The sequence below is a fragment of the Neofelis nebulosa genome, chromosome 14 (assembly GCF_028018385.1).
Source record: "Neofelis nebulosa isolate mNeoNeb1 chromosome 14, mNeoNeb1.pri, whole genome shotgun sequence".
Taxonomy (NCBI): Eukaryota; Metazoa; Chordata; class Mammalia; order Carnivora; family Felidae; genus Neofelis; species Neofelis nebulosa.
Genome location: NC_080795.1, coordinates 7,088,693 through 7,110,896, shown reverse-complemented (window position 1 = coordinate 7,110,896; position 22,204 = coordinate 7,088,693). Strand labels below are relative to the sequence as shown.

Here is a 22,204-nt window from a genome sequence, read left to right as displayed (position 1 = left end):
GTAAATTATGTCTCAATAACTCTGAAGAGTAAAAAGAATTAGTAAAATCAAAAGCTGAAAAGACTCCTCACTCCTCCCAAAGTAGGTACACCAATCTCATTGGAATGCAAACTCTAAGCAGGCACAGGTTTTGTTTGTTTGATTCCTGTAATGTTTCCAACATCCAGACCAGTACTTAAGTGTGTGTGTATGTATGTATGTATGTGTTTACATTTAATAAGTCTCTCCTGTGAACAGAATTTATAATTTCTAAAAAAGAAAAAAAAACTAGAAATCTCACTTAAATTACAGTCAGAGTTATCTGCCATGAGTAAGCAAAGTTTAATATAAGAATAGAAATACTTAGTTTTAAGAAAATATATTTATTCAAGTAACCTTTATTAACTCTAAATCTAATATGAAAAACTGTATCATGAATCCAGAAGACGCCAGAGAAATGTAGTAATATTTAATTTTTAAATCATTTTTAATAGGGTTCTTAGTAAAATTAGAAATATGTGACTTTTTCTATCACTCTAAAGGACTGGTATTTAAAAATCAATAACCACATTATATATAAGGGAGAATCTACTTTCCCCATGCTAACTCTCACACTCCCCTACACTCCATACCATGGAACAGAGCACCTTTGGTGCTTTGAAAGAAGCTAGTATTGCAGTCTAGGCCCTTTCTGTTCCCAAAGGAGCCACCCTCAGGGAAGGTCCTTTCTGCTGTGCTCTTTGTCACTTGTAAGGGGCAGCTCTTTGTCACTTGTAAGAGTTAATATCCTTATTTGACCCCATCAGCAGTAATGCCGAGATCTCAATTTCCATGTGTCTGCGTTCTGTATCTTATCCTGTAATTGATTCTGTACACAGGAAGGGAAAAAGGTGGTATTATTTATCAACTACTCCTCAAATACCCAATTCTTAATAAACAATAAAGACATTCCATTAATATTAGTTACAAAATGAGAACGTCAGTATTACCAACATTATTTTGCCTTCTTAAGGATGTTCTTGCCAGCTGAAAAGTGCTTGAAATCAAAACAGATCTAACTATTGGGAAGTAGATAAGTTTATTATATCTGTAATACCTGAAAAAACTCTTTGAAGTAGTAAAATTCAAAAGAAATACCTGACAAATAGGCACCTATTAAATACTGAATAAAACATAAAACCTGTAGATTTCTTTATTTTTATGTATATGTTATTTATAATAGAAAGGGGGTTATTTATAATAGAAACCAAAACCTTCATCATAACACTAACAAGGCAATGCAGTAACTACGTGAAGAGAGAAAATAGTTTAAAAATATATATGAAGTTCTGTTAAGCGTCCGACTTCAACCAGGTCACGATCTCGCGGTCCGTGAGTTCGAGCCCCGCGTCAGGCTCTGGGCTGATGGCTCGGAGCCTGGAGCCTGTTTCCGATTCTGTGTCTCCCTCTCTCTCTGCCCCTCACCCGTTCATGCTCTGTCTCTCTCTGTCCCAAAAAAAAAAAAAAAAAAAAAAAAAAAAAAAAAAAAAAAAAAATATATATGAAGTTCTGAAAACTAAGTGTAGGACAAATTCCTAAAAGAAAAGTCTGAACACTGAAGACACGAATTTCTTCCAAGTTAATATATATATTTAATGTAATTTTAACAAATTTTCCTTCAGGATTTATTTTAGAATGATGAAAAAAATTGTTAATTTGAAAGAAAAACCATACAGATCAACTCTGATAAATGTTTTATGCTGTAGTTTGAGTATTTTTTAAGAGCACGTGCAAATCAGGGAGGGGCAGAGAGGTTCCAACGCAGGCTGCACGGTAACAGCAGAGAGCCCCATACAGGGCTCAAACTCAGGAACCCTGAGATCACAACCTACCCCTGTAGTTTGAGTATTAAAATCTCAAGTCATAGAGCATCTGGGTGGCTCAGTTGGTTAAGCATCCGACTTAGGCTCATGTCATGATCTCACAATTTGTGGGTTCGAGCCCACATGGGACTCCCTCCTGATAGCTCAGAGCCTGGAGCCTGCTTTGAATTCTGTGTGTGTGTGTGTGTGTGTGTGTGTGTGTGTCTCTCTGCCCCTCCCTCCGCTCATGCTTTGTGTCTGTCAAAAATAAACATTAGAAAGGGAGTGAGGGGGAGGGGGAGGAAGGAAAGGAAAGGAAAGGGAAGGGAAGGGAAGGGAAGGGAAGGGAAGGGAAGGGAAGGGAAGGGAAGGGAAGGGAAGGGAAGGGAAGGGAAGGGAAGGGAAGGGAAAGGAAAGGAAGGGAAGGGAAGGGAAGGGAAGGGAAAGGAAAGGAAAGGAAAGGAAGCTCAAGTCTTTGAAATTTCAAAGTACCTCTCACTTTCAGCTCAGGTGCGGTTGCTTAGAAGCTACTCGGAAGGGAAAGGAGCATTACCTGGTTTCTCCCGGTTTCCCTCATCACCTTCACTCACCAGGTGAAGTCAGTATGTGATTTATCGCTCATATGAATTACTGTGAATGCAGAATTGCAGGCCCAGCTTGTTGACAGGCCCACTCTAGTGTCTGCCACACTAGATTAGCATTCTTGTACTACCATCAACAGCTTCCTGATGTTGAAGAATCCTATCAAGGCGAGGCCTTTTTGCACTGGGCAGCCATCCGGGGCAGCTAGATGGCACCTGTTTACGTGTCTATCTGTGCCTCGTCTAAAATCCCTGGAACCCCAGGAATCCATTCCTCAGATTCAAGAGAGATCAGGGGCTGAAGTCAGCCTCTGGCCTTCCTATGGTCCTTCCCTATGATCTAGTGCTTCTAGGCCACTCTCTCGCCATCGGACAGACAGACAGCCTGCAGGAAGACACCTGTGTATCACACAGACAAGCAGTCCCTACGCAGCAGGCAGCTGTTAGCCAGCCAGCCACACTTGCATGAATTCAGCCGGTGACGACACAGCAAGCCTCGCTGAATTTAAGTAGTTTATCGGACCCGGCACAGCAGGCAGCACAAAGTGCAGGTCCATACCGATTCCCCTGGCCCCCGAACCCCATCAGGGCAATGCAGAGTGGGGCGAGGTAACTGCCACTGCACACGGTGACACGGGATCACACCTGAGGAACTTCGAGCTTATTACGAACTGCTTGCCAACCCGCCCAATCTTTGACCACAGAGAGGGATTATCTTAACTAGAAAACAAATGTTCTCTGAGGAAAGCCGGAAGACCTTACTATCCCTGAAGGTCTTCAGGAAAGGAGATGTTCTTTGCCTTGCAGTATCTCTTTATGCAGATATTCTTAACGTGGCCACGGATAGCTTTGCGCAGGAGACCCAGATCATACAGAAATGTGAGAGACACGGGGAGAAACAGTCCCCTGACAACACGTAGTCTTCACGTACACACCTCCAAGACCTCCCGGAGAACGCTGGATCTCCCACTCCAGTAGGGAACAGCGAAAAGACGAGGTGCTAGGAGAAGGTGCTGCAGCCACTCCCTCCAACCTACTGCAGTCCTGAGGCCCTTTACAGAAAGCCAGTTCAAGTCGCGATATGAAGTGTGCATTCCTGGCTCAGTTTGCCACTCTCCTTCTTCCTGTTAAACCTGTTTGTTTGCAATGCGCTCCCACCGACCAGACTGGCGAGTGAGATAATGCCTTTGTGAGAACTGGAAAGAGCTGTCCTTTTACCAAAACACTTTATTGCCTTTTTTGTTAGAGATTGTTAACAAATGTACAAATCCGTAACAACTACAAATGTAAATTTTACCTCTGCTCTCGTGCAGTGCCCAGGGGCTCATGAGGTTAGTCAACCACAGGAAAATAACATAAAATGCACCATTTTAACCATTTTGAAGTGTACAATTCAGTGGTACATTCACAGTGTTGTGCAAATAATCACCCCAAAAGAAACCTGTAGCCATTAAGCTGTCAATCTCTCTTCCCCTCACTTCCAGCACCTTCGATCCACTTTTTGTCTCTATGAATTTGACTATTCTGATATTTCATATAAATGAAATCATTCAATATTTGATCTTTTATGTCTGGCTTCTCACTTAGCATGTTTTCACAGTCCATTCATGTTGCAGCATAAATCAGTACTTCATTCCTTGTACAGCTGAATAATGTTCCATTGTATGGATATCACATTTGTTCACTCATCAGGTGATGGATATTTGGGTTCTTTCTGTCTTTTGGCTATTGCGAATAGTGCTGTAAACATTCGTGTACACATTTTTATTTTCAGTTCTCTTAGAGTGGAAACGCTAGGTCACATGGTAATTCTATGTTTAACTTACTAATTGCCAAATCATTTTCCAAAGCAGTTGAATCATTCTGCATTCCCACTGGCAACGTATGAAGGTTCTGATTTCTCCCTATCCTCACAAGCACTTATGTCCTGTTGTTTGTTTGGAATTTCCAGATGAGAATTTTATAATAACAATTACAGTTTTTCATTTTTTATTCAAGTATAATTAATATACAGTGTTATATTAGTTTCAGGTGTATACTATTCAACAATCCTATACATTTCTCAGTGTTCAAGGTAAGTGTACTCTTGATCCCCTTTATCTATCACACCATCCCCCATCCACCTCCCCTCTGGCAATCACCAATTTGTTCTCTATACCTAAGATTGTGTGTGTGTGTGTGTGTGTGTGTGTGTGTGTGTGTGTGTGTGTGTGTGTATTACCTCTTCTTTATGCATTCATCATAAATAATGCTGCAATAAATATAGCGGTGAATATACCTTTTCAAATTAGTGTTTTCATTTTCTCTGAGTAAACACCCAGTAGTAAAATTACTTGATTATATGGGAATTCTATTTTTAATTTTTTTAAGAAATCTTTATACTGTTTTCCACAGTGGCTGTCACAATTTGCATTCCCACCAACAGCGCACAAGGGTTCCTTTTTCTCCACATACTCACCAACAGTTGTTATTTCTCGTGTTTTTTGTTTTTGCCGTTCTGACAGGTAAAGTGACACCTTACTGTGGTTTTAATTTGCATTTCCCTGGTGATTAGTGATGTTGAGCATCTCTTCATATGCATATGAAAAGCCATCTGCATATCTTTCATAGCCATCTGTATATCTTCTGTGGCAAAATATCTATTCAGGTCCTTTGCCCATTTTTAATCAAATTATTTGAGGTTTTGGTTTTGAAGTTGTGTAAGTTCTTTATATATTTTGGATATTAATCCCTTATCAGATATATCATTTGCAAGTATCTTTTCCCATTCAGTAGGCTGCCTTTTTGTTTTGTTGATGGTTTTTTCCTGTGCAAAAGCTTTTTATTTTGGTGTAGTCCCACTAGTTTAATTTTGCTTTTGTTTCCCTTGCCAAAGGAGACATAACTAGAAAAATGTTTCTATGGCCGATGTCAAAGAAATTACTGCCTATATTTTCTTCTAGCGATTTTGTGGTTTCAAGTCTCATATTTAGGTCTTTCTTTTCTGTTATTTTTATTATAGCCATCCTAGTGGGTAATGAAGTACTATCTCACTGTAGTTTTGATTTGCACTTTTCTAATACTAATGACAGCGGACATCTTTTTATGCATTTTTTGGCCATTTGTAGATCTTCTTTGATTAAATGTCTATTCAGTTTCTATGCTCATTTTTAGTTTTTTTTTTTATCATGTTGTTGAGTTTTAAGAACTTTTTATATATTCTGGGTACTAGAGCATGATCAGATATATAATTTGCAAATATCTTCCCCCATTTTGGGGGTCACCTTTCCATCTCTTAATAGTATCCTGTGATGCATAAGAGTTTTTAATTTGATGATGTCCAACTTACCTATTTTTTCTTTGTTGCTTGTGCTTCTGATGTCATATCCAAGAAACCACTGACTATTCCAACGATATGCAGACATACACATATATTTCCTTCAAAGAGTTTTATAGTCTTAGATCTTATGTCTTTGGTCCATTTGACCTAAATTTTGCATATGGTGTGAGGTAAAGGTCCAACTCCATTCTTTTGTATTTGGATATCCAGTTGTCCCAGCACTATTTGTTGAACAGACTATTATTTCCCCAATTGAAGGTCTTGGCACCCTTGTCAAAAATCAATGACCATACATGTACAGGTTTATTTCTAGGCTCCCAATTCTACTTGCATTGTGTATAATTTAAGTTTTCTGTATATTATGACGGTTCGACATCTTAAAATTTTTTCTGGCTGGGAGAGACTGCGTCACTCTGGGCTAAATTCTTAGAGATAGTAAAAGATCCAGACTACAGCAGACCTGTAATATTCAAACTAACCAATCCAGAGTCATACTTCCTCTTTCTGGCCCACGTACCCCAGGAGGCAACATTCCTCTGTCTTAATCATCCCAGAACCAAGTACCAGGCAACTAGAGACCACCTCTATAGTCCAAAACTCAGTGAAACTATTCAAATTAGCCAATCCTAAACTATTTACCCTGCCCTTCCTTGCCTTTCCCGTGGAAATCCGAATAAAGGTCATGGCCTAAGTGCTCCCTCTCTCCTATCTTCTGTATTCTGAATTCCCTGGTGTTTTTCTGTGGGCCTGCATGATATATTATGCCTCCTGTCTTTAGGATCTGTGAGTATAATGAAACTTGTTTTTCTGAGCCTCTCCTATGTCTTTTGCACCTGACTGATCATCCCATAAAATATACAAAACACCATTCCATTGTTCTATATGTCAATATGTATGCCAGTACCATACCATTTTGATTACTGTAGCTTTATAGTAATTTGTCAGATCAGGAAATGTGAGTCTTCCAATTTTGTTCTTTTTCAGTACTGTTTTGGTTATTCAGGGTTCCTTGAATTCCATATAAATTTTGGATTAGTTTTTCTGTAGAAAAGGCATTTTGACAGGGATTGAATCGAATCTGTAGATAATTTGGGGAAGTACGGTCATCTTCACAATATTAAGTCTTCCAATCCATGAGCATAGGATATTGTTCTACTTATTTAGGTCTTCCTTAATTTCTTTCAAAAATATTTTATAGTTTTCAGTATAGAAAAAAACTGAATATACAGGACTTCCTAATCCACCAGTAAAAAATGTAGAAATGAATCAGCAATGCAAGAAAGATGATGAGAATTCAGATTAGAGAGAGGAGAGATGCTGCCATAACTTAGAGTGAGGGGAAGGCAGAATCCATCATAGTGTCCAGGGTGAGAATATACTGACACATCTTTCTTACAGGTGGGTAACTCTGGGTCAGGGTCTCTCATGAGATTACACTCAAGTTGTTGATTGGGTCTGTCGTCATTTGAAGGCTTGACTGGGGCTGGAGGATACTCTCATGAGATGGATCACTCAACATGGCTGTTGGTAAGAAGCTTCTGTTCCTTTCCAAGTTGGAAACCCTCTCCATAGGGTTGCTTGGATGTCCAAAAGACATGGCAGTTGGCTTCCTCCAGAGTGAGTGATCCAAAAAGAACACCAGGAAAAATCTATAATGCCTTTTATGACCTTGCTTCAAAAGTCACACACAATCACTTCTAACATATTTTTTTTTTGGTTTATTTATTTTGAAAGAGAAAGCATGGGAGAGGCAAAGAGAGAGGGAGAAAGAGAATCCCAAGCAGGCTCAGTGCTGTCAGCACAGAGCCCAACATAGGGCTCGATCCTATGAACCATGAGACCATGACTTGAGCTGAAATCAAAAGTTGGACACTCTACTGACTGAGCCGCCCAGGCCATATTCTATTTGTTAGAAGAAAGTCCCTTAGTCCATCCCATATTCAAGGGGAGAAGAGTGGGCCCACATCTTGAAGAAGTCCATGTCAAGTAATTTGTGGACAGATTTTTAAAACTCCTACACTGAAGAATGTAGTCACCTCTTCCATATGCGCTAGTCTAACATGGAACCAAATAACCACTCCAAAAACAAAAATCAAAAATCCATCATCAAAACCTGGTACAGTAGTTCCTCCTTATCCATAGAGGATACACTGCAAAACCTCCAGTGGATGCCTAAGCCTGCAGATGATACCAAACCCTATATATTCCATGTTTTTTCCTTTGCATAAACGCCTAAAATAAAGTTTAATTTATGAATTAGGAACAGAAAGAGATTAACAATAGCTAATAATAAAGTAGGACAATTATGATAATATACTATAATAAAAGTTATGTGAATGTGGTCTCTTTCTCTCTCTCAAAATATCTTATTGTACTGTACTCGCCTTTCTTCAGGTGATGATGTGAGATGATAAAATGCCTACATGATGAAATGAAGTGTGGTAAATGACGTAGGCATTGTGACATAGTGTCATGCTACTACTGACCTTCTGACGACATGTCAGAAGAAGGGTCATCTGCTTCCACATCACAGTTGACTGCAAGTAACTGAAACTGTGAAAAGCGAAACCAGGGATAAGGGGAGACTACTGAACAACTATTGACCTCGATTCTTAGAGACGATGCAGAAGACAATAATGACAATTGGAAGCTTCCAGTAGAACGATATATTTTACATTTTTAAAATTCATGCTTACTCCTGTTAGACTATAAGTCAAATCTCAATTTAGATTATGAATTTTTTTCTTCAAAACTATAAAGTGAGAAAACTATGGAAAGCTGTATTTTATAGTAAATCTTTTGAAATTTGGGGGTAGGGGAAGTTTGTGAAATTGGCCCTGACATAAAGTAACTATCAAGGGTTCGGAATTAAAAACTGAATTGCTTTGGTTGTCTGGTCCTTCTTTTTGGTTCTAAGATATCACACTAAAGACAAGAAGACTTGTTTATGATTGTCATTCTCAATGTTGGCATAGTATTGTTTTTAATACCTATTTCAAAGATCTTCCCACACTGTGTCATGCTTTTAGGTCCAGTATTGCCAATAAATGGTTTAGCAGCTCTCAGAGAAATGAGCATCTAACTCTCTGCGTATGGAAATAGCTAAATTTACAATCAGCTTGATGACTAAACAAAAGTTATTGTTTCATGGTGATAAAAACAACATTGTTTTGTAGAGTGAAAAGTATAAGCAAACTTATCTCAGAGACAAGTTCTTAAAATATTTTCCTGAAAAGATGTCCATGGGTCAGCACTGTTCATCCCAACACTTTCCAGGCATGTGAAAACCGATTCATGAGTGTGAATTTATAGGATACTGAGCATAACATCAGGAAATAATGCTGCAAGTAATTATCACACATAAAAGACCTCCTGTTGCAAAAATGCCAGTTATGCCAAGGAAAATTACTCATACTATCCTGTACCTCCCTTGTTGAGGACTGCTCATTCTACTTTATATATTAAAGGACTAGCATATTAAGATGCTAGAAATGCTTCGGGGTAAAAAGTTTCTCTTTTCCATATGTACCAGTTAGTGTGGTCTACACAGGAACTCACATATTTGACTACAGGGCAAGAACTCAGTTGGAGCTGTCGGAGCATCAATTCTTTCTGATGGCTGTCTGGGCTTTCTTGTAGCAGGAGGACTGGCTTCCAAGAGGAATTAATCCAAGAGACAAAGGTAGAAGATACGGATTTTGCAAGTTACAGTGTTGCCCCATCTGCACTGTATCAGTCAAGCTGCGTAGAAAGGCTTGACCCAGTAAAGGGTAAGTAAGGAAATGAATTCCACTTCTTGATGTGGAAGTGGCAAGGTCCCTTTACAGATTAGGTTGTATGATGAGTGTTAGAAGACAATCCTCCCGGGGCGCCTGGGTGGCGCAGTCGGTTAAGCGTCCGACTTCAGCCGGGTCACGATCTCGCGGTCCGTGAGTTCGAGCCCCGCGTCAGGCTCTGGGCTGATGGCTCGGAGCCTGGAGCCTGTTTCCGATTCTGTGTCTCCCTCTCTCCCTGCCCCTCCCCCGTTCATGCTCTGTCTCTCTCTGTCCCAAAAATAAATAAAAAAAAAAAAAAAAAAAAAAAAAAAAAAACAACAAAACATTGAAAAAAGAAAAAAAGAAGACAATCCTCCCTACATCTGTCATTCTCCTGCAGAGGCCGGCCCTCTGAATAAAGACACTTACAAAAGGTTTATATAAGGAAACAATCCGTCATAATAAAGCTTAGAGATCTCTCCCCCTCCACTTCCTTTCCCTTACCTCTCTTCTCCTCTTCTCTCATCTCTCTCCCTCCCTCTCTTCCTTTCCTTCTCTCTCCTTCTCTCTCTCTCTCTCTCTCTCTCTCTCTCTCTCTCTCTCTCTCTCTCTCTCTCTCTCTCTCCAGGAGAATAAAAAGGTAAAGGCCTTTCCTTCCCTTCCCTGGAGAAGATTTGTTTATGTTCCAGAATAAAAAAAGGTGTTGTCTGTCTCCTTTCTCTCTGTCTCTGTCTCTCTTGCTCTTTTTCTGAAAGGAAGGATGGGCAACCCTATATAAGACCAGAGTTTCCTGATTTGGGGGATTTCTCCCCTTTAACGCACCCACCCACATATGCAGGTTCCATCAAGCCTTCACCTCAAATGCTGTGGGATTCAGACTTGGGGAACCAAGCAAGATGTTGCTCTGGCTGCTGCACTTGCTGTGGGAAATGAATGGTCTTGGTCTTTGACTGTATTCTCATGTTTTCTGAAAATAGGGCAAAACTTAGATCCTTCACAGTTTCTGATTTAACAACAGCAGATACTTTTGCGACCACATTTGGAAATACAATATACTATATTCAATAAGGAAAAAACCACCAGCCCCAGGGTCCTGGATATAAAGGGCCACTTTGAATGATCTAAGTAGGTAAATCATTCCAAATGGGAACCAACAGGTAAAGAAAATGTCTAAGGGATAGATTAATTTTGGAAAGAGAAGCTACTAGGAAGTATTCTTAGCTTTCCACGTATTTTCATAGAGGAGAAAACTGGATGATTTCTTGGGATCTCTAATATAAGGTAGAGGACGTTACATTTTGAGGAAAAATCTCCAGCACATCTTAGAGGCTATTAAACAACATGGCTTCTAACAAAGTACAGCAAAGTCATATTCACAGACGCAGCTGGAAAATTTTGCTTAAATACTAAATTTGTTTCAAAAAGAGTTAGAGGTTTGGGTTTATAGTCAAAGATCTAACATAATCAGTTTTCCCCTTCTTCATTAGTTCTTATGGTCATGGCATCACTAAACGTCAAATCTAGACTTTCTTTGCCTAGTTCTTCCTCTGTATCTTTATGATGGCACTAGCTACCAAGAAAAAAGAAAAACCAAATCATTATTAGAATCATATGTGTTTGTCCTCGTTTTTAGGTTGTGACCCTCTGGAATTCAGAATACTGTCTTAGTTATTTCTGTGGCCCTCAAATTATTTAACATAGTGTTTTGAACAGAACAGTCACTCAATATTTAGTAGAACCAATCTAATTCCTTAATGGCCATACCATTCAAGAGCTCAATTTTGTGAACAATTAATGTTAATTGCCTACATTTTATTCTTCAATTAATAGCAAATATAAGTTTTTTCATGATGTACTGTTCCGCAAAATGACATCATCTGCCCGGATTTAAAGCGTGTCACGAGTGATTATTTGTATTAGTGTAAGTCGTGAATTGTTTAAATGGCCTAATACTGGTGTAAAGCCATGTGAAAAGAAGCAAAACCATAAATTAAACTGCCTTCCTCTAGTTCCCAAAACTGCCACAGCACCAGCTGCTTTGCCAAATGACTTTACCGCATTTGTCTGTCTTCTCTCCAAGTGCATCAACTGTGCCATCTGGATGCAGACGGACAAACCCTCCAGTGAGCTTGTTGTAGAACTGAAGAGTATTTCCTTTCATAAACTTCCATCTTTCTGCAGCCCACTTCATATGAAAACAAAACAAAACAAAAACACCAACATGAGAAGACAAAGAGAACATTATATACTGTTTTTGTTTTAACACATCAAATAGCAATTTGGACACTATTGACACCAAATAATTTAAGGCCAAAAGTAAAATCTTACTGTTTCTCTTCTACTAAGTTCTAGCCTCTGCCCTGAAGGTATAAAGGAAAGAGAAAATCATTAATTTCAGCAGAGTCATGCTTTCCTCAATCATCGTAAGAGAACCTCCCCAGCAATGTGCATATAAGACACTCACGCACAAAAATGATACTGTTATCTCTGGCATACAGTTCTCTGGCAATTTTACCATCATCTTCCCCTTGATCCAGCCATCTATGGAAAGAAAAATGTATCAGGAATATTGTGGCTTTACACTTACACTGAGCACTGGCAATTATGGAACCAAGTCAGAAATAACAGGTAACAGGAACTGCAAAAAGTCATAGGTATCTTGTTGGCACATGCAGAGCAGAAAATGGAAAAGGGAATGCATGAAGTGACTAAGAAAGTGCACGGGAGGGAGGAGAAGCTGCATCAGATTATGGGAGAGGTACCTGCTTTCCCTAACCCACAGGTCAGTCGGCCAGTTAGCTGGTCAAGGTCACAGATCTTACACCCCCTGCACCAGTTATTAAATTCCTGGTCTTAAGCCACCAACTACATTTCAAACTACAGTCAGTTATTTCACAAACGCCTATTATTGGTTCCATAGGGAAAGAGGCAGGAGAGTGCTGAAAGAAAGAGCAAATCTATCACCATTTTGGAAGAATAACCCAAAAATCAAGGCCTAGTGACAGTAAGTCAGCAAAGCCATCATTGTATAAAAAGCCACGTGCAACATTTATTTTGTACATTTATTATAACCGAGCTTAATCTGTGACCTAGTCCACAGGGGATCAGTTTTCTTGCCAGGGACTTTCATTCTCATAGGAGAAATCATATTTTTTTAAATCTTTCCAGGTAAACCAAGGAAGATTTAATCATATTTTTTAAATCTACCTTAATTTAATGAGAAAAATTTAAACTTACATCAAGAATGATGATACACATATTGTATATCTTTCTAAATAGAAGCAGATGCCCCTAAAATTAATCTTCAAAAAAGTTACCCAGCAAAGCATTAGTGACCAGGAATAAGTGAATAAGCTATCCATTGCTCCAAAATACATGAACTTGGAACTAATATGAAATGAATCTGATGAATGTAAAAGCAAACCTACACACCTGTGACAGAAGAAGGCATATTCGCGGTTTGTTGTGGGATCCTTGATTACAACATCATCAAGAAACCAGCCATTTCCTAAACACAGATTAAAAGAAAGAAAAGTGTAAATATGTATGGCCTAGGTATTACTTGAAATTTTGAAAAGATGTCCTGGCTTCCAAATATATGTGAAGGCTTTATGTACTATAAAGCTTTAATACTTCAAATAAAGCAAAATATAAGAAAAGCTATAAGAAGCATTTAAAAATATTTCTTATATATGTAACAAAAGCACAACATGTTTTAAGGTTTCATGTTTTATGATATCTACCTCAATATTATTTTCCAAGAAGTTTGAAAACAGACCAATTCAACAATTTCTCTTGATTTCATAACCTGTATTTATATCCCTGGACCTAAGATCTTCCAAAAAATATATACCTAATGAGCTAGCAATACTTTGTATTTCTAAAACATACACATGAAGTTAATTAAAGTTCAAATCTGCATCAAGTATATATTTTGCTAATCCAGAAAATGAACTTTTAGATACGCTGTTGAAGCACACAGACTGAGCCGGTATACATAAAGACAGTCATTTCCTTTTAAATATTTGATTTTATATTAATTTGAAAACTGGAGTTAGTTAAGATATAATTTAATTTTACTTATAGATAAAATGGAATATTTTAACCAGTCACAGTAGTTTCATCTATACAAAAGAGTCAGCTCAAAATCTATACTCTTCTAATCAAATATCCTTGAGTTTATGAGTTAATAACTAATAACTAGAGGATGAAACTTTTTTTTTAATGTGTTTATTTTTGAGAGAGACAGAGACAGAGACAGAGTGTGAGCAGGGGAGAGGCAGAGCGAGAGGGAGACACAGAATCCGAAGCAGGCTCCAGGCTCCGAGCTGTCAGCACAGAGCCTGATGTGGGGCTCGAACTCACAGAGTTGTGGGATCACGACCGGAGTCAAAGTCGGACGCCTAACCAAGTTGAGCCACCAGGTGCCCCTAGGATGAAACTCTTTTAACAAAGCATTCAAGGGCCTTCATTGCCTGGCTTCTGCTTACTCTTTAACTTCATCCCATATTATATACTGCCATCATGGAACCATGCCAAATTGCTCACAGTTCCCAGATCAGCATGCATCAAAACCACCAGGAGGGATTAGAAAAACACAGATTGCTGGGCCTCACACCGAGTTTCTGATGCAGTAGCCCTGCGATTAGCAACCTAAGGGGACTAACTGTCCCAGTCTGCCCTGGAAAGAGGGGTTTCCCAGGATGTTCCTATACTGGCAAACAGTGTTTCCACTAAACACTAAAGTGTTTAGTTTCAGTGCTAAAACCAGGAGAGTCCCAGGCAAACCAGAATTATTGGTCGTCATATAAAAGAAACCAAGAATGGAATTTTTAATGACATCCCAGGCAATGCTGATGATCCAGGAACCACTTTGAAAACCACTGCCATAGATAGTGGATATTCATAATTTACACATGGTGCTCCATCACCCATGCCATTCTGTATGCCTAAAATGCCATCCCCAAAATGCTTTATTTCATTTTGTTACTAAAAAAAATAGAATTACTTGTCTCCTTTAAGGAAAATTAAAATGTTACCAGAATTCTGAAATGGGTTTTAAGAGCTACTGAGGAGTCTCTAAAGAAAACTCTTGGAGATGACAAGGTACCGATTTTTAAAATACTTTATAAGTTAATAGGTTTAATTAATAATCAGCATAAATATATTTTTTAATGCTGGTTTATTTTTGAGAGAATAAGAGAGAGCATGAGTTGAGGATGGACAGAGAGAGAGAGAGGGAGACACAGAATTGGAAGCAGGCTCCAGGCTCCGAGCTCAACGCAAGGCTTGAACCCACAAACTACGAGATCATGACCTGAAACAAAGTCAGACACTTAACCGACTGAGCCACCCAGATACCCCAATTAATAATTAGTTTAAAAGTACCTATATAAAAACATATTATCTCCAAGAACAGTCAAGTGGAGGCAAGATCAGCTGAAAGACAATGTAAACATGAAATAAATATCACTGTAATTCACTGAAATTTAGGATCGGTTTTCTATACACCATACACTAGACTTGTGGGTTAATTAAAATTTTACAAAATTAGATAAGAAAAAAGGTTAAACTTCAAATATTATATTTCTTTGTAGAACACTAAAGATTTACTTTTTGGCCATGTTTTCCAAGTTCTTTATATGATGACTGGTTTTTTAGTGTATCCTTTTGGAAATGATGTTATGAGACTCCGAGTGCTATTTAGTCTTCTTTTTAGCAGGCTGCACCCTCCCACCCCCATTGATGTGCAGCGTAAGCTATACGTGTGTGCACACATTCAACTTCTGACCCAACAGGTCTAAGTGGGCACTGACTCACTGCAGACACCTAGGTAAACGCTGACTTCCTCCTCCTGCCCACTGATACCTTCCCCATAAAAGTAAGGCATTTGCTGTGTCACTGACTCTGTGGAGAGTCATATCCCTGGTGTGACCCTCTGTTTCCGTAGAGAGGGGAAGCATGAGGCTCAGTCACGCCCTTTGCTGCTGCAGAGTAAGGACAGAAGCTGGCAAAAAGGAAGGAGAGGCTGAAGAGTACCAACTAGGCCCAACTCCACCACCCTGCTCTGCCTTGTTGGTGTGGACAGGAGTATAAGCTTAGGTCACTGGGCCTCACTGATGACTAGGGCACAGGGGGAGCAGAATGTCATCCACTCCATATTGTCCTACCTCATTCCACCTCCTGATGCTAGGTAGGGGTGGACACTCAGACACGACGAGAATTCACTGACACCAGGGGTGGGAGACAGTGGAGTGCTGACTAGCCCCAGGTGGCACTGCTTTCTCCTATTTGCAAACGACAGGGCTGTCTACGGATAAAATTCTAAACAATCTACAAATAATAATAAATAATAATAATAATGAATGACAATAATAATAAATCCCAGAAGTAAAAAGTGAGTTGAGTGACATCTTGGATACAAGACAAATCACCACGCAAAAATAAATCGCATTTCTGTATACTAACAATGAACAAATGGAAACTGAAATTCAGACACGATGCCACTTAAAATCACTGTAGAGATTAAATATTTAGGATAAACTTAACAAAACATGTACAGAATTTGTATGCTGAAAACTTTTAAATGCTGAGGAAAGAAATCAAAGAATGCTTAAACAAATGAAGAGATATGCCCATACTACATTCATGGATTGGAAGTCTCAATTTGGTGAAAGCATCAATTCTTGCCAAATTAATTTCTAGGTTTGATATAATTCCCTTCAAAACCCAAGCAAGTTTTCTTGTAGATATGGATAAACTTTTCTAAAACTTATATAGAAAAGGAAAGGTCTTAAAACAGCTAAAACAATCTTTAAAATATTAAAATACGAGGAATTAGTGTAACTGATGTTAAGGCCTATTAAATAGCTGCCAAGACAGTATGGTATTGGTAGGACAGACACACATATCAACAGAACAGAGCAGAGAATCCAGAAATAATCCCACATAAACATGCCCAATTGCTTTATGACAAAGGTATAAAAACAATTCAGTGGAGGCAGGATAGGCTTTTAAACAAATTGTGTTGGAGTAACTGGACTTTCATAGCGAAAATAAATTAACTTAAACCTACATCTTACACTTTATACAAAATCGCAAAATAAATCATAGAATTAAAAATGAAATGTAAAACTATAAAGCTAGAAATAAATAAGGAAAAAAAAGTTTGTGTATAGGACTATTCAAAGAGTCCTTCAACTTAACCCCCAAATTATAATCCATAAAAAAAAGAATAAACTGGGCCTTATCAAGACTAAAAATTTGCTCTGCAAATGACCTTATAAGAAGGTGGAGTGACAAGCTACAAACTGAGAAAAAATATTTGCAAACCATAAATCCAAAGGACCAGTATCTACAATATATATACAAAAAAAAAAAAAAAATTTTAAATTTTAACACTAAAAAAAAATCCATTACAAAACAGACAACATAAAGACATTTCACCAAAGAGGATATAAGCACATAAAAATATGCTCAACATTATCTTTATAAAAATACAAATTAAAATGAAACTGGTAAGTCACTACACACCCATCAGAATGGCACAGGGGGGAAAAAAGGCAGCAAAAACACCCAATACCAACACGGATGCTGAGAAAATGGATCACATGTATACTGCTGGTGTGAATATAGAATGGTATTGCCACTATGAAAGTTTGCCAATTTATTACTAAACTAAACATGCAATTTCATATGACCCAATCAACTGGATTCTTGGGCACTGATCGCAGAGAAATGAAAAGTCATGTTCACGTAAAAATCTGTACACATACAGTCACGGCAATTTTATTCATCACAGCTCCAAACTGCAAGCAACCTAGGTGTTCTTCAATGGGCGAATGGTTAAACTGAGGGAAAGCCATTCCATGGAACACTACTCAGCAATAAAAAGGAACAAACTGCTGACACATAACAAACAGCTCGAATGAATCTCTAGGAAACTATACAGAGTAAAAGAGCGAATCCCAACAGAATGCATAATACATGATTTCATTACTATAACTGTCTTATTCGAAATGAGAAATTATAGGTATGTGGTACAGATTAGTGGTTGCTGAGGGTTAAGAATTGGCAATGTAAGGAAGAAACTGAGGAAGACAAGTGGATGTGGCTACAAAAATGAGACATGACAGGTCATTGTAGTGATGGCACTCTTCTGTGTCTTGACTGTATAAATATCAATATGCTGATAACGATGGTGTAGTATACCTTTGCAAGATGTTACCACTGAGGAGAACCGGGTAAAGGACACAGAGAAGCTCTCTGTATTATTTTGTATAACTACATGTCAATCTATAATTATCTCAAAATAAAAAATTTAAATCATCCCCATCTCTCCCCAACTCTCTTATTTCTTCACTTCTGATGCTCCACTTGGTTTCGGAGTAAACAATGATATATCCCCTTACACCAGTTAGAATGGCTAAAATCAAAATGACAAGAAAAAACAAGTGTTGCCAAGGATATGGAGAAAAATGAACCCTCGTGCACTGTTGGTGAGAATGTAAACTGGTGCAGCCACTATGGAAAACAGTGCAGAAGTTCCTCAAAAAGTTAAAAATAGAAATACCATACAATGTAATAATTCCACTACTAGATATTTGCACAAAGAATATCAAAACATCAATTTGAAAAGATATATGCACCCCTATTGTTCACAGCACTGTTTACAATAGCCAAGATATGGAACTAACCTAAGTGTATATCAATAGACAAATGGATAAGGAAAATGTAGTATGTATATGTACACACACACACACACACACACACACACAGAGAGAGAGAAAGAGAGAGAGAGAGAGAGAGAGAGAGAGAGAGAGAGAGAGAGGAATATTATACAGCCATAAAAAAGGACAAGATTGTGCCATTTGAGACAACACGAATGGACCTAGAGAGTATTATGCTAAGTGAAATAAGTCAGACTGAGAAAGACAAATACCGTATTATTCTACTCATAAGTGGAATTCAAAAAAATGAATAAAACAAAAAGCAGAATCAGACCTATACGTACAGAAAACAAACTGGTCATTACCAGAAGGAGTGTATTGGGCTAAATGGGTGAAGAAGAGAGGAGGTAACAGGCTTCCAGTTATGGAACGAATATGTCACAGGAATCAAAGACACAGTGTAAGGAATATAGTCGATGATAGTGATATAATGGGATAGATATGGTAGCTATGCTTGTGGTGAACATAGCATAATGTATAACTTGTCAAATCACCATGTTGTATACCTGAAACTAATATAACACTGTGTCAATTATACTAAAAAAATGTTTTAATTAAAAATGTAGTTTATAATTAACTTTTTTAACTTTGTTTTCTGAATAAAAATTTATTTTGAGTCATTTTGAATTGCTTTTTTAATATCCATTGATCATTTTTCCAGTGACATTCACGAAACTGCCTAGTAACATTCACTAAACTATATTTAAAAATTATCCTCATGCATTTTAATGTGAGAGTCTTCCTTGTTAATCTATTTCCAAATGCTACAGTCTATTAAATCCTTTAAATTTTTCCAAGTTAGTAACATAGTAATTTTAACAGATTTATTGAGAAATAATTTACATACATAACGTTCACCTGTGTAAATGAGTTCTGAGGTTGTGTGGTTGGTAATATATCTATAGTTGTCATGTCATAACCCAAATTCAGTACCATTTCATCAACCCCAAAGGAAAGTCTGTACCTATTCACTACCACTACCAACCATCCATCCCCTCCCCTCTGCTAGACTTAGGCAACCACTAATCTACTTCCTCATTTTGAGAAGATCTGCCCGTTGTGGAGATTTCACACAAACGGAATCATGTAATATGTGGCCTTTTGTGACTAGCTTCTTTCAGATAGAAATAGAAAAAGGAAGTCAGCTATCTAATGACTTACTTTAGATTAATTTTACTACCTGAGTCTGTGATGGCTCTTAATCAAAATCAGTAGGTGTATCTGTATTATTATCCCCATCTCTCCCAAACTCACTTATTTCCTCATTTGATTTTGGAGTAAACCATAGTCTTTCTATAAGACACCATTGCAGCAAATTCTCTCCATTGTAGTCTTAGATCTTATGTAAAATGAATCTCACAGCAGATTGTTTTTGCTAACCAAATGGACAGACCTGGTGCACTTTGGCTCATCAAACAAAATTCTCAACTCCTTCTACAGCCAACGCACCTAAACTAGGACCTAAACTAAATATATGGAAGCACGAAACCTTCACCTCCCTCACCAAAAAAATAATAAATAAATAAATAAATAAATAAATAAAATAAACCTCTAAAACAAAACAAAAACAAAAACACCTCACACATAATGCTACTGCAGTATCAACACCAAGCAATGGATTACAAAAGTAGCTGAGATCAATCACTGGTAACTAATCTGTAAAGAACAAATAGGTTCACTTAATCTGAAACAGGACCTATAAATCACACTTTCTTGGCTAGAACTTCTATTACCTCTCCATATGGCTTTCAGACAAGGCAAGTCTAATAAGTCAGATGGGAATATACTGTTTATTGTTGATGCTAATTATTACATATAAATATTACATATATATTAAATATATATTTTTTGCTGCCACTCTAAGATCTTTTATATCTTGTATTTTCTATTTAAGAAAACAAGACTCAAGTTATCATATATTGATTTAATTTCTAGTCACTTTATAAATTCTATTTTTTTTTTTTTTATTTTCACTTGATACTCCTCGCATTTTAATGGACATGTAGGCAATAATTTTGCCTTCTCTTTTCTAAAATTATAATTGTTTTAGAAAACATATTATAATGCTTTCCAAGAATGCCTATATTCATAATGAGGAAATCTTTGTTGTTCCACTTCATTGAATTCCATTGTTTATTAAGTAATTGTCTTGAGTTACATTATTTTAAAATGTTTTTTCTGTTCCAAATTTTCAAAGAACTTTTAATAATAGTATTATTGGGTTGTTAACAATTTTTCTACTTTACCCTTCTGAAGTGATGTTATTTAATTAATAGATTTTCTAATGGACTATCTTTCAAATTTTGGGCATGAACCCTATTTAGTTGTTATGTATTATTCCTTTATTATACTTCTTGATTCATTTTGTACACATTTAACTTAGGATATCCTCACATACATTTATCAGTAGGGCTGAACTACAACCGTTCTTCTGGAGAATAAACACCATGGGACACAGGACATGGCGTAACTATGAAAATCCTCAGGAGCAACATGTCACTTTTATTAGAATATTTGGAGGAAAAGGAAATGAGAAATTTAACTGTCTAATTAAAATACTGTGTTAGTCTGCTTGGACTTCTATAGCAAAATACCACAACTTGGCTAGCTTATAAACAACAGAAATTAATTTCTAATAGTTCTGGAGGCTGGGTAGTCCAAGATCAAGGCACCACATAGCCACCTGATGAGGGCTCTCTTCGTGGTTTATAGCTAGCGCCTTCCTGCTGTGTCCTCACAAGGTGAAAGGCACTAGGGCTCTCTCTCTAGAGCCACTTTTATAAGAGCATTCCTAAAGGCTCCACCTCCCCCAGGCTCCACCTACTAATATCATTGCGTAAGGCCTTAAGATTTCAACATTTCAACAGGGAGGGGGTCACAAACATTCAAATCACAGCAAATATTTTTAAACAAATATGGAAAAATTATGAAATAAAAATATTTGCTTACATTTACATTATAAAACATGAATATGGTAAACAAAAAGAGAATTCTTTTAGAATAGATCCTCTGAGGTCTGCAGGCATTCTTGCCCATACTAGGAACGTAACAGAGGATAATGCAAGAAGCATTAAATCATAGTTCTATATTCTGTACATTTTCAGGTTTCAGTATCATTAAGTCTGCGTACAAGTTTCCAATTCCATAATCTGGAACATTTTATATAGCACTGAAAATGTCTGCTTCATGGACATTTCAGAGAAAGTGCTGATAAATCCAAATAGAAACACAGGTGTTGGAAAGAGATTAGCCTTCTAAAAAAATTTATTATTATTGATTACCATTATTTTCTACTTTTTCTTTGGTCAATATTGAGTCAAATCTGCTTCTTGGGTAATTCATAATTTCTTAGGCTACATTTCTTGAGTCAATTTGTCTTAAATAATCATCCAGTTCATGCGGAGCTTCAAATTTATTTATCCAAAACTGTACATAATAGTCTCAAAACTTTTATCCAATATGTGTTTCTACTGTATTCATTATATCTTATTTGGGCATGTATTTTCTTCACATTTTCATTGCACTTCTCAGTGTCATCTTCCTATGTGAGTGCTCATATTTTTTTCCCGTAGAAATCCATTCATATACATGACATCAATTCTGTTTTACTATTTTTAGTCTTTGATTTCTATTTTTGTCTTCATATTTTCTTTGTCTCATTTTTCTTGATTTTTCTCTCATGCATACCTTATTTTTCCCCTGAATTGATTATCGAGATATAATTGACTTGGAATATTGTGCAAATTTAAGGTAAACAGCCTATTGACTTAAGACATATATATATATATATAACATATATATATATATATAAAACATATATATATAAAACATATATATATAAAACATATATATAAAACATATATATATAAAACATATATATATATAAAACATATATATATATATAATTACCAACATAAGGTTGGTTAACACATCTCACATCACACACGTACATTTTTTGTTATTGCTATGGTGAGAATATTTAAAATCTAGTCTCAGAGAA

At 37.2% G+C, this 22,204-nt stretch overlaps 1 protein-coding gene across 1 annotated transcript in view; it reads right to left on the bottom strand.

Moving 5' to 3' along the window:
* The window catches only part of RP1 (RP1 axonemal microtubule associated), a 202,090-nt gene that overhangs the window by 41,992 nt on the left and 137,894 nt on the right, over positions 1 to 22,204 (bottom strand). The window contains exons 9-12 of the mRNA XM_058699582.1: positions 12,908 to 12,983; positions 11,940 to 12,016; positions 11,804 to 11,835; positions 11,531 to 11,660 (exon numbers count right to left, since the gene is read on the bottom strand). Coding sequence (XP_058555565.1) covers positions 11,531 to 11,660; positions 11,804 to 11,835; positions 11,940 to 12,016; positions 12,908 to 12,983 — 315 coding nt within the window. The remainder of the gene's footprint in view (positions 1 to 11,530; positions 11,661 to 11,803; positions 11,836 to 11,939; positions 12,017 to 12,907; positions 12,984 to 22,204) is intronic.